At 36.7% G+C, this 12,474-nt stretch overlaps 1 protein-coding gene across 1 annotated transcript in view; it reads left to right on the top strand.

Moving 5' to 3' along the window:
* The window catches only part of fip1l1 (factor interacting with PAPOLA and CPSF1), a 34,343-nt gene that overhangs the window by 5,775 nt on the left and 16,094 nt on the right, over positions 1-12,474 (top strand). Inside the window, exons 3-8 of the mRNA XM_015385563.1 lie at positions 823-881; positions 1,134-1,223; positions 1,321-1,433; positions 1,535-1,608; positions 4,445-4,544; positions 6,501-6,600. Of these exons, the coding sequence (XP_015241049.1) occupies positions 823-881; positions 1,134-1,223; positions 1,321-1,433; positions 1,535-1,608; positions 4,445-4,544; positions 6,501-6,600 (536 nt within the window). The remainder of the gene's footprint in view (positions 1-822; positions 882-1,133; positions 1,224-1,320; positions 1,434-1,534; positions 1,609-4,444; positions 4,545-6,500; positions 6,601-12,474) is intronic.

Here is a 12,474-nt window from a genome sequence, read left to right as displayed (position 1 = left end):
GGCAGCAAAGTTGAAGAACTTTGCTGCCGTGGCACCACTGTGAAGTGGATATGTTGGAATGTTATAGATATATATAATGCTCATTAAACCTTTTGCCAGAGAGGAAGCAGTTTTTTATAGGCTAGATATATGAATCCAAACAACTGTAAAAATGCAGCATTAATAATTTCAGTTGAATGGTTCCTCAAGGCTTTTTGCCTCAGATTAACTGTTGCCTGAAGTGCACTTAAAATGACATTTGAATCTGTGGTAGAAATAAGACATTTAGAATATAAAAGAATTCCTTAGCTTTTGATTAAAATTATAATTTTAGCAGAAATTAGAATCTTATTTTGAGATTTAAAAGGTAATTTAAATTTTTACTCATTATTTTAAAATTCTTTGTAAATAGTAAAATAACATCAGCACTTCAGAATTATCTGTGGTTTACCATGCATGCAAGATAATTGTTCGAATTACACAAGAAGAATGAAATTAAAAATATAGAGAATCATTTTTTGGAAATCTAAAGCAGAATTTTGGTCAGTGATAACAAAACTGCTGATGTTTCTTAAACTGTAGTCATGAGGCTATGCATATGAATCATGTATAAAATGTCTATTTTTAGATTGTTGTAGTAGGTTTTGTTTTATTGAAGGACATATTCATCAGCTTATAGTGTTTGTCAGGAATCCACTTCTGTCAAGATGTAGCTTAGAGATTGTTTTTGGTAAAGGAGGCAGGAGGTATGATGTATTGGTCCTCCATTTCAAAGCACCATTTGGAATTAGGCCTTTGGCTCTTCCCATAGAGATAACAGCTATATCATGTGAATTCTTGCAGCTCTGGGCAAACACTTGTGTATCCGGTATGCAGTTCTGAAACGGGAACAGATGCAGTTGGTAAGGCTTTTACTAACATTTTAAAGATGACCAGGAGGACAAATGAAATAAAAACATAAAAATCCGACATTTTCAAAGAAATTAAGCAATTTGTTTTTAGCCTTCAAACAGTTGACCTTATAAACAGAGGTGTCAAATACAAATACTTTGTTACTTTACACTTTTTTTTACTTTAGTCTTCAGCATGCTCATTAAAAATATATTCATCAGTTAAACCTTTATGTTTTCCTAAAATGTGAAAATCCCTGTCAGAAGACAAGGATGTTTTTCAGAATATTTATGATGCTCAGCAGCCATACCAGAATATGAGGCCTCTAGAGGAGAAGCCATGGAGGAGACCAGGTAAATCGGTTATTGTATATAATCTACATGACAACAAATTTTGCACCAGTTAAACCATCCATACAGATATTAACTTGGTAACATTTCTTTACTTTAGGGGCTGATATCTCTAATTACTTTAACTATGGTTTTGATGAAGAAAGCTGGAGGGCATACTGCGCTAAGCAATATAAAGTACAAGCCTTTCAAAGACATATTACTAAAGTCATGGTAAGATATTATGAATAATAATGATAAAAATATGAAATTATTTTCTTGGAAAAGAAAGAAACATTTTGAATGTGACTTTTGTGTTACTGCCTGGACTACAGAGGCAGCAGGCTGAATATGAAGAAGCAGCGTCTCGGCGATCTGCATCAGGAAGACCATCTCAGAAATCCAGCAGGTCAGTGAGATGCGTTTGGTCTGACTGTGCATCCATCATAACAGTATTGCATTCAGTGTTACACAGTAGTCTAGTTGTAGAAAAAGAAGGGGGATAGTGGAATATATATATTTTTTTTCAAAGCATACGTTGCCTGATTTACATAGTCTATTAACCTAAATCAGTATGCATGTCAGGTACGCCGGTCATTGAAATTGACCAAGGCACCTTACAATAGAACTGCAGTCAGTTCCAGGAGAAGCATGGCTATCATTTCCCCTACATAGTTAGTGACAAATTTCCAACTGGGATCAGCTTCATATTTATTTATTTATCTATTTATTTTGCTCAGGCTACTTGTAAGCCCACAGCCAACCGAATGTTGCTAGGGTGATATTATTGCAATTACTGTTAATACTGTACATAGTAGAAATTGTACACATTCAGGTATGGGGGGATGGTCATTTATTCCACTCAACTTGAGTACTGTCATTACAGCTGCCTTACAGCTGCATTACAGCTGCAGGAGATGCACTGAAATAGCTGTTTCTGTTTAGTACTGTGCTCAGCAAATTATTGTTGTTTTACAAAATAGATATTTAGTAAAATGATCCAAGTAAATCCAGGGGTTGTCAATTTTAATTTAATTCTGACATTTGTTCTGTTAGGCGTTTGACATGAACTGTGACCCCGTTCTGTTTTTAACAGAAAAACAAAAAAATAGTGCTGCTATTAACTTTTACTGTGTGACTTTAACTGATTAAAGAAATTATTAGGAGACAAAAATAAATATGAATAACTTTAAAAAATACAGAAAATGAAAATATGTATATTTTTTATATTGTAACTGTTGTATACTGTATGTTTGTATAATTGTATATGGGAGAATATAACGGTTGCAGGGTCCTAACCTAATGAGACAGTGACAGAAGCAGAGAGGAGAAAGGTGTTAGTCTGATCTGGTACAAAGCTTGCCTGAAGATTATTTTTTTTTCTTCTCTAGGCAAGAAAAAGGATTTAAGACAAGCACTTAACAACTTAATGAATTAGTTGTTTAAGTTGGATAGTGAATATTTACTGTTCAGATTCATCAGGGTAGTTCTGATGCAGGCAGTCCCCTTATGGTCACCTGCTCTCTGCTAGCTCCCAGCTCCTACCGTGGTGAGATTAAAAGCTGTGAATAAATTTCCAAAGTTAAAACAACAACAGAAAAAACAAAAATTCATAGCTTTGAGGGTATGTTATACAAAGCTGTCAGATCACTGTATTAGGTTATGCAGATGAGACACATTCCTTTTGTTTCCCAGCTTTGGGTCACAGATCCTATACACAGGATTAGGGAACAGGAAGATAACTGCCCATAAAATGACAGTTTGCATCAGGAGAAACAAGAGATAAACAACACTGACTTCATGATTGATTTAAGGTTATTTATTTTAATTTTTCCCTTTGGGAAAAATTAAAATAATTTTTAAATAGTGCATTTATATTTTAGTTTTAGTGGCCATGGTAATTCTGGTCCTTAGTTTAAATATAGTCAGACTTTAGATTTAACTTTTTCCTGCTCCCCCTCAGCACATATATTCTTATTTCATATCATACTTTACCCCTACTCAGCAATGATGTTACCAGATCCTAAACAGGCAAAAAAAATAAAATGAAACAGTACCTAACAAGCTCCCAGATTTGGTGAATTGTATCTGGGGAAGACTACTAACATGAGGACCCAAATTTGGGTCCTCAGCCCTCGCCCCTACAAGATCAAGTGTCTAAGAGGTTAATCCTTCTCCTAGGTTATTAATCCAAGCAAATGTCAATTCAAAGCATCAATGTCTCAAAGAATTTATTTTATTCATGTCAATACAACTTTTCTAATAACAGCTTTTCTCTGTGTCAGTCTGTCAAGGTTAAATTGGCATTAACGGACAGTGTTTCTTAAGTAAAGTGCAATAACTTCTACATGGTTAACCTTTTATTTTAAATATCACTCAGTCAGGCATATAATGATTCAATAGTGTTTCCTGGCAATGATCGTACTAAAATCTCCCCCCACACTACTTGTCCTTTAGTTTAAAATTAGTGAAGAAGCTAACCACAGGCATCAGTATCAGCCTAGATGAAATGCCAGTACATATTATTCAATAAGAGTTTCTTGATGATGCTCTTAACCATCGGCAAGGTTACCCTTCAGGAGAGGTCATGTAAATCTGAGTGCTATGGAGGGTCATGAATCTACCTCACTTTATATAACAAAGCAGGACCAGAGGGGATGCAGAAAGCCATACTGTCATCTTCCTCACTGACGCTACCTATTATTACCTATTTTTTTGCATTTTTCTCCAGTTTTACCTCCAAGTCCAAAGAAATGTTGGGAAACAAATTGCACAGAATTTTAAAAAGCACAAAGCTTTAGCTAGGAGTTTTTATATCCCCCCCCACCCCTATGATTGAGTTCCAGTGACAGAAAGAGGTTAGTGTCCCATCAGTGTGTGTGTTTCTCATGTGTGTCTTCTGTCAGGTTGTGTGTTAGAAAGTGTATGTGTGATTAGGAGGGTTGGAGTTTTGTAAAAGACTGTAGTAAGAAAAAGGCAAACTGACTCAGATAAGGAGGTTTAATGCATTAATGGACCAGTGGAGGGTTGATATAGGGGCAGTGGGAGGGAGATTAGGCCAAACTAATGTGCTGCTTTTAAAATAAGTGCACATCCACATACCATATGCTCATGATTTAAGCCTAATTGGAAAGAGGATTCAAGAAGGCCTTGGTGACCAACTTTTTAGTGATGTATTGCATAAATGTTACGTAAATGTTCGACCACACTGTGTGCTAATGTGCCTTTTATTACATGATCAACAGAAGAAAGAAAGCTAAATGTACAAGGAGAAGAGGCAGAGCTGGGAGCAGAAGCAAAGCGGAAGCGTGCCTTTTTGGCAGCAATGCTGCCAAATATACTCAGGTAATGTGTGTTTGTCTAATAAGGGAAAAAGACACCCTCTAAAGCTATTTATAACTTTGGATGGGTGGCAAATAAAAGAGAAAATTCTAAATCCCTTCATGCACTAAAAAAGGATGCAGTTCCTCTGCCTTCTTTTGTCACAACCATCTAGTTACAACCGTTAACCTTTACTTATTAAGTCATGATAGAACCAAATAAAAATCTTTCAATCAAAAACAATGTTATAATCATTTGCTAAATAGATATTAAAGAGAGAAATAAGAAAATAAGTGCAAACAGTAAAAATATGGATAGCTAAAAAATATGAGATTTTAACACAAGTTTTATACATATATAAAAGTAGAATTTTTATACATTCAGTAATATTGTTTAAAATGTATATATTTATAATAATTTTTGATTTACAAAATTTACAATTTACTATGAATTAACACATATGGAATTATATACTTAACAAAAAAATGTGAAACAACTGTAAATATGTCTTATATTCTAGGTTTTTCAAAGTAGCGACCTTGTGCTTCGATTACTGCTTTGCCAACTTTTGGAATTCTCTTGATGAGATCAAGAGGTAGTCATCTGGTCTTCCAACAGTATTGAAGGAGTTCCCAGAGATGCTTAGCACTTGTTGGCCCTTTTGCCTTCACTCTGCGGTCCAACTCACCCTGAAACCATCTCGATTGGGTTCAGGTCCTATCAATGGGGTAGCGACGCAATAATAGACCCAAAAGCAACATTATCGGGGTGGGCCCCATATGAAGTACAACACCCCATAGGGGGACTATGCTCTGGATTACCCATAATTCTAAGTTGTAGTGTAAAAAAATAAAATACTCAAATACATTGTTCTTTTAAGATCTTTATTGCAGTTTGAAACATATTATATGCATTTTTTACCAACCGTCTAATGAAATATACACTGTTAATAACATAGTAATTAAAAGTACCACTGTCTGTTATCTTTTGGTTAGGTTTCTATGGCTTCATAGTTATCCTAAGTTTATCCCAGTGCCTTCCCTTATCCTCTAGCTTTCCCCTTAGTCATCCTTCAGTTTGTAGTCATTAGTTGTATTCCCCTTTAGTTTAATTTAAGTTATTTTCTGGTCACAATTAAGCCCTTGTTTTTTCCCTGGTTACTCTTTGTTGCCCCCTAGTCCCTTTTTCCTTTCTCCAAAGTGTGTTTCTAGCCACTTCTGTCCACACCTGCTTCCAATTAGCTGATTACACCATTCATTGTTCTGTCGTCCTTATATACTCCCCCTCTGCAGTTACTCGGTGCTGAATTTTCTTCATTCTTTATATAAGGATCTCCTGAGCTTCTCCTAGTTTTTGTTTCTGAGTTCCTTGCCTGTATTTTCTGGATTTATGTTTCTGTTACCGTCTACTTCATCATTAAATCTGCAAGAAACCATCTCTGCGTTCCATTTCTGCATTTGGGTCCTCAACAAGTATCAACTAAACCTGACAATAGGGCACTCCGAGTCTTTGAAAGGTTCATAGGTATTAAAATGAGGAAGATAATTTACATTTTTTAGTTTCAATTTGACCACCCTTAAAAAGGCTGCAGGCAATTCAAGGAAGATACCTAACACTCTTAACTAAGTAAAAGTTGCCTCAGTATTTCCTACCCCACTCCTGTTTAATAATAAAGTGCTGCAGGATAGACACACAGAGGTTCCAATACCAATATTAGCAATATATTTGTATGAATGAGTTTCCTTTTTTTGTTGTTAAATTGTATTTTCACTTGTTTTGCCACAAAAAGTAGACACAAAAGGTTTCCCTTCAACTTAAGTAAGACAAAAACTTTCCCCCTTGATTTAAACCAAACTAACCCTTCCTGTTTTGTAGTTATTTGTGAATGACCAACATGATACAGTAACTAAAGTCAAACATTTTAGTTTTCTGTTTGTAGATTGTGTTGTTTGTAATTTGATTGTGTTTGTTGCATGACAGGAGGCTGGTGGGATTACCCACAAGAAGAACAATGTTGCCAATTTCGATTTGCATCATTCACTGAATGTCAACACTCTGCTCCCCTTTGTGCCTCCACAATGTAAGTCACCATGCTTCACCATTTGCTAATAAATTATATATGTATAAACGTAAACATTTCATATAATTTAGGAGCAGATGAATCATATCTACATCAAACACAGAGGTTTTTTAGATGTATGGGGCCTTAGGGGAACCACCCCTCGTCATGCAGCTGCACAAATGCCTCATTGCACTCTGAGGGTGTTTTGTTAACCTGCAACTCATATCCAAATATACAGCCCAAGTAGAGAAGTGAAGACTGATACATGCATTTGTGCATGTGTGTGTGCTTGCAGCAGACTATGATGAGTTATATGGTTTCAAATCAGGTCTGTATTCAGCCAGGTGTTTTTAGCCGTATCCAGGAGGGGGTCCATCAGGTCTGTCTGTCAGAGGACTTCCTCTTGGCTTTTAAAGGGAATGAGATAGAAATCCAGAAGGACTTCCTGGCGAAAGTGAACAGCTAAGGACATAACATATTTTCTTCTTCAAAGGCCCCAAAATAGAAACATCAGCTTGGGCCCAACTCTTACCCCTCATCCTGTGAGCCCCATATTGTGCAGCAAAGCCATGCCCGGGCTGGTAATGCAAGCAAAATATCAAACATCCTGCTGTCTGCAGCTTTGAACAGAAAACTCTTGCTTTGAAGTGTATATTTGTCGCTTTCCTCTGTGTAGGCTACTCATGTTCTTTAAGTTACAGTCACAACCTTCTCTCAAATGCAAATGGCTAACGTGATAAAAATAGACCTTACAAAAGAAAAAAAAAATAAATAAATAAATAAAAGGGAACAAAGTGCTTGGTCTGCATATTCCCAGCATGAAAAATGTGCTGAGCAGACTGGCTGTGGGTAAGGGGCAGATAAAAACACTGTTGATAATATTTTTTACTGAGGTCACATCAGATGCCAAATAGATTTGTTAGGTGCAGATTGTGCTGGAGAACTATGTCATTATAAGTTTATACCTGAGGCTCAACTCCTATCAGTTATACGTTCAACAGAGAATTCAAGCTGAACTAAGGAGCTTAAGGATGCAATTCTGCAGCTTCAGCTTCCTTCAGCTGGTTAGTAGGTCACTATGGTCAGTAACAGAGCTTAACCTTAGCTAAGCCCATGTTTTTTTCTAAATAGGCTACAAGATCACCAAATGTTCTCTGACAACACGCATTAATGGTGAGATTTGATGTGTTCCATTTTTGCAGCAGACATTGAACGAAGCAAAGGAATGATAAATATGATGGTACACGACCTGCACTTGTATAAGGCTTTCATCAAATCTGAGAAGTCCAACGCTTCATCAGTCACTTACACATTTGTACGTATGTGACAGCTGACATGTATGATGTCAATGGGCCCTTTGACCACCAGCAATAAAATACCACATTCATTTTAAGTAATTTGTAATAATTTTGTTGTTTAAAAAATATTTAAAAAACAATTATGAGAAAATATCTTTTTTAGGAATTTTAAAAAAATGTATGTAAAAAATACTTTAACGGAAACCACAAAATAGATGAAAAGCTAACAGCAAAAAAAATAAATTATATATATATATATATATATATATATATATATATATATATAAAGATATAAATATAAAGATATAGAAGATATAAAAAGATAAAGATATAAAGAGAACATGCTAGCTGCGTAATCTTTTGGATTTTAACAGTATAAGGCAGAATATATCAGTGAACAGGAGCGTGGCGGTTGTGATTTAGATGTTTACTGTTTTCCTGATGGCTTTCAAATAGTTCATGAAAAGGTTGTATTGAGTTTCTGACAATGCTCAATTACCAAATCCGACTATAGCACTGAATGATGTAGAGGTCTGGGTGATTTTGTATCACACAACTGTATTTTCTCAACCCAATTATCGAACAAATTTGTACCCAATTTCATACAGGTATTACATTTGAATTACTCACAGCGTTCTAAGGATATGCATGTATATGGATTGTAATGAAATCAAATATGCTTAGTTTGATACTGGTCATAATATAATACAGTGAAATTCAGATTATACAGACAACTAGTGAAATGTTATGTATGTTAGGGAACCATCCTGGTGGCATAAAGTCACTTACTTTGTAAAAATAAGGACTATTCCACAAAGGGTGCCTTTGTGGAAGCATCAATGTTTTTATTTCTTTGTCAATTTGATTTGATCATCAGTGCCATGATTCTTCAATTATTTACATTTTAATGCTTTTTTCCATGCAAGATTAATTTTCTCTTCATCTGTGGTCAGATTTGTAAATAAGTCACCCATTAACTCAGTTCCTCTGACTTTACTTAAGAAAAATTCGAAGGCTTTTTGAACATCAGACTATTTTTAAAAAACAAAACATTTTATTTTATGTCTGTATGACAGTTTGAACTTTGACCTACTTAACTTTTTCCAGGGTTGCCTTGATTTGATAGTAAGGTTACTGGATTTATTTCTCTGTGAAGTATTTTTCATGAGGAAGTTTGCAGTATGCCTCCATGTTGCGCACCACTAACCTAAATTGGCTCTATTGTTGCAACTATGGGTGTAAATTTGTCACACTAAGAGTAGCATTAGCTTTTGCAATGCTGCTCGCCTTCTCCAAGTTCTTGGGAATTTTGGAGACAGTCTCTGTCATGGTTTTAAGAAGTTTGGCCCACATGCAGACATAGACGGGTAAACAAGGAGCAGTTTCTGAACGGTAGCCACAGGCGAGGTTTGGAACATCAGTGTTTTGGGTTCTACGGGAGGAAAGAAGAAACTGATTAAGACTAGAAAAAGCTAAAGAAACCTGCTCTGTTGCTGCTCTGCTTACCGCCAGGTACGGATGACTTATCCAGGGAGGGTGAGTGAAGGAATGGGATCTGTAACTCACAGCTTTCTGATGGGAGGAGGTAGCTGAGCGACAGGTGGGACTTACTGTAGGCGGGGGCCCGAGCAGCACTGCACTGCAGAGGCAGGTTCGAGGAGCAGCTGAAGGAACCAGTGTGAATCCAGGAAAGTTATCTCTTGTCTGGCTCGGTAGCAATGAGGGGGCTCGAGGGGAACGCCAGAGCAGAATCTGAGCAGCAGGGATTCAGAGACCAGTCTTCAGAGCATGGAGACCGGCAGGTGAGCAAACCAGAGCTCAACGAACTGAGGGAGACAGGAGACAGGTTAGGATCAGGAATTCAAAACATCAGGTTTCAGAGATCTGTCGACAGGACAGAGCCCTAGGCATACCACAACGGTTTAGCACTCTGGCGTCCTTCAGCTGACTGAACGCTCCTCTTGAGCTCAGCAGACCAGCCTCAAGAAGCTGCAGGTGTGGGAGCACGCCCACCTGTCAACAAAAACCACCTGTGGAAGAGAATAAGCAGAGCACAAAACACGGAACCCTGACAGTCTCCAGATTGGTCCTATGTGTGTGACTGGCATAACCATCTGAGCCTTGTCTGTTTCTGGACGAAGCTGTTTGTGGTCTGGCTCAATAAACAGTCAGGGCGGCGGGCACATTAACGGTTCTGGCTACATCCCGCTGTGCAAAAAAATATCAACGTGATTTTTTCCCCTTTTTTCGTTTTAAGCCTCAATGCTAGTTTATCAATACAGCAGCACTATGTGAAGCATTACTATGCGTTGCCATATATATTATAATCCACAGACCTCAAGAGATGATCTCTCCTTCTGTGTGAAAAATGGAAAAAAACTGCTATTTATATAGGAAGTAACTTCCAGTAGGACCCAACAAAGTTTTACAGGCTATCTGCTGTGACTAGCTGTGGGTTTAGGAAAAGCAACAGAGAAATACAGATTACTGCTGCAAGGGCAATTTTGATGCTAAAGGAGAAAGTACACATACTTAATGGTAGCAGTAGCTCAGTTAGTGGCTTCATCGAGGAGAGAAACACTGTTTAAACAGATAAGCACTGAGTTTATTAAAACCATCTATGAGATGAAAAGGATACAGTATCCATATCATTTATTTGTAGCAGTAGCCTTATCAGCCTTGTACATAATGACAGGACCAAGTGTTTTATGTTCAGATGGAGAAAATGATATTCCACAGACCTGAAAGTTATGCTTATCTTTGCAGCACAGCTGTTGATATTGAGTGGTGCTCGCTCAGGTAGTGAATTTAACAATTTGATTTATGCTGCATAAACGCTAATGTTAGCACTGGGAGTTTGAGTGAATTTTCAATTTTTTTTAATTCTCAAGTGTTTTATTAAAATGTGTTGATATTTAACAGTAAAGTATTATCCGTCTTTTTATCGGAAAACAATTGCTTTGGTATGTGCAATCAGTTAGGTTAAAAGATAAATATTACAGGCTGAAGAATAAAGGGCACCATAATCTACTGTAGAAGCATATTCTTATGCTCTGGAAAGGAGCACCCATTGGTCTACAGCGAACTATCAGCTCCATCTTAGAGTCTGCAGCCTGCACCTCTGTGAAACGTTAGCATGAGACAAAGTCACGCAAACACAGTCGGCAGCCATTAGCCCTTAGCTATTAACTCTCTCATATGCTGCCAAGCATAAAAGTACAGTCCTTATCAAACACTCACTGCAGGTAGAAACAATTACTCATGCTAACCTTGAAGGCATCTGTGTAGACAAGCTGGTGTTTATTGTAAATGCATGTTTATTTCTGTGCCCCATTGTATGAAGCACGCACTGCTTATTTTCTTTTTAATGGTGAATAAACATGTAGCTTAGTATTCATGAGGTGTTTTATGCAGTGACTTCATCTTGTGATGAGTCGGCTCTCAGGTGCATGTATCTGATGAATCACAACACGATCTTTTTGTCTGCGGTCTTTAAAGCGATCACCTGAAGCCCTCCAGCCCTTCACTTCTGGCTTTTGTGACTAAGACTTAGAAGTTTGAAAACACATTTTCTTTCTGTGTGTTACCATATGTCAGAGATCTTGTGTCCTTGTTCTCTCAACTGTATGGCACTTCTGTTTGGGGAAAAAAAAAAAATATATATGTATATCTATATATATATATATATAGATATATATAGATATATATATTGTTTTTTTTTCTGTTACATTAGGGGTTAGCTTGGTCCTCTGGGCAAAGTACAGGATTTGTGCAATGGCTCATATCATTATTCCATCTGTTTTAACTACTTAATTGTCCTCTATCTTGAAAAGCTGCACTAAGCTTTTCTCACGTTAGGGGTCATTATTAGAAACCCCCCCTGAAAGCATAGTATCCAGATGTTAATGTGTTTTTGCCATGTGTTTATTCTCAACTCTTTTGTGTGAAAGCTGTTGTTCAAAGCAAGTTGAGTGTGTAATTTGTGGTTGATTGTTTTGCTAGCTCTCATAAAATTTGTGCACATAAGTTAGACCATTAACCGTGAAGAGAGTGATCTCTGGAGCTGATGCTTAATAATGGCCACATTTGTTGCTCTTATTTTAATACTTTAACTTGTACACAATAAAAGCCTTACAATATTTTGTTAATAAAAAATGAATAACACTTAAACTGTTTTTAAATAAAATATTATTATAAAGTTGTGGGATATCCTTACTTGTCTTATCAAAGACCTTTTCATTCCCTTTCGCTCACTAGATCTAGCACTGATTACACCTGCAGTGTGCGCTATTTGGTAAAATCTTAAATAATCACCATATGATATGAATATATTCAAGGCACCGACATTCTTTAGCAAGCTGTTGTTTTCTTTACAGTTTTTTTTTTTATAGACCACCAATTGTATTATTTTGTAGTATTTTTCTTACCATAGACAGGAAATGGTTTGGAGAAAGAAATGACTTGAACCTGTAACAGCATGCACATGTTGAACATGCCCTCTCTATGTCCATATTACTTGGTTTAAATGCTTTGATCCAGTATTCAGCCAATAATATTAGAAATGTCTTGATTAGGGTCCCACAATTCTGGGAGT

This window comes from Cyprinodon variegatus, unplaced genomic scaffold (genome assembly GCF_000732505.1).
Source record: "Cyprinodon variegatus isolate N-32 unplaced genomic scaffold, C_variegatus-1.0 Scaffold343, whole genome shotgun sequence".
Taxonomy (NCBI): domain Eukaryota; kingdom Metazoa; phylum Chordata; class Actinopteri; order Cyprinodontiformes; family Cyprinodontidae; genus Cyprinodon; species Cyprinodon variegatus.
The sequence above is the reverse complement of the archived record's forward strand: the minus strand, read 5'-3'. Positions and strand labels throughout refer to the sequence as shown.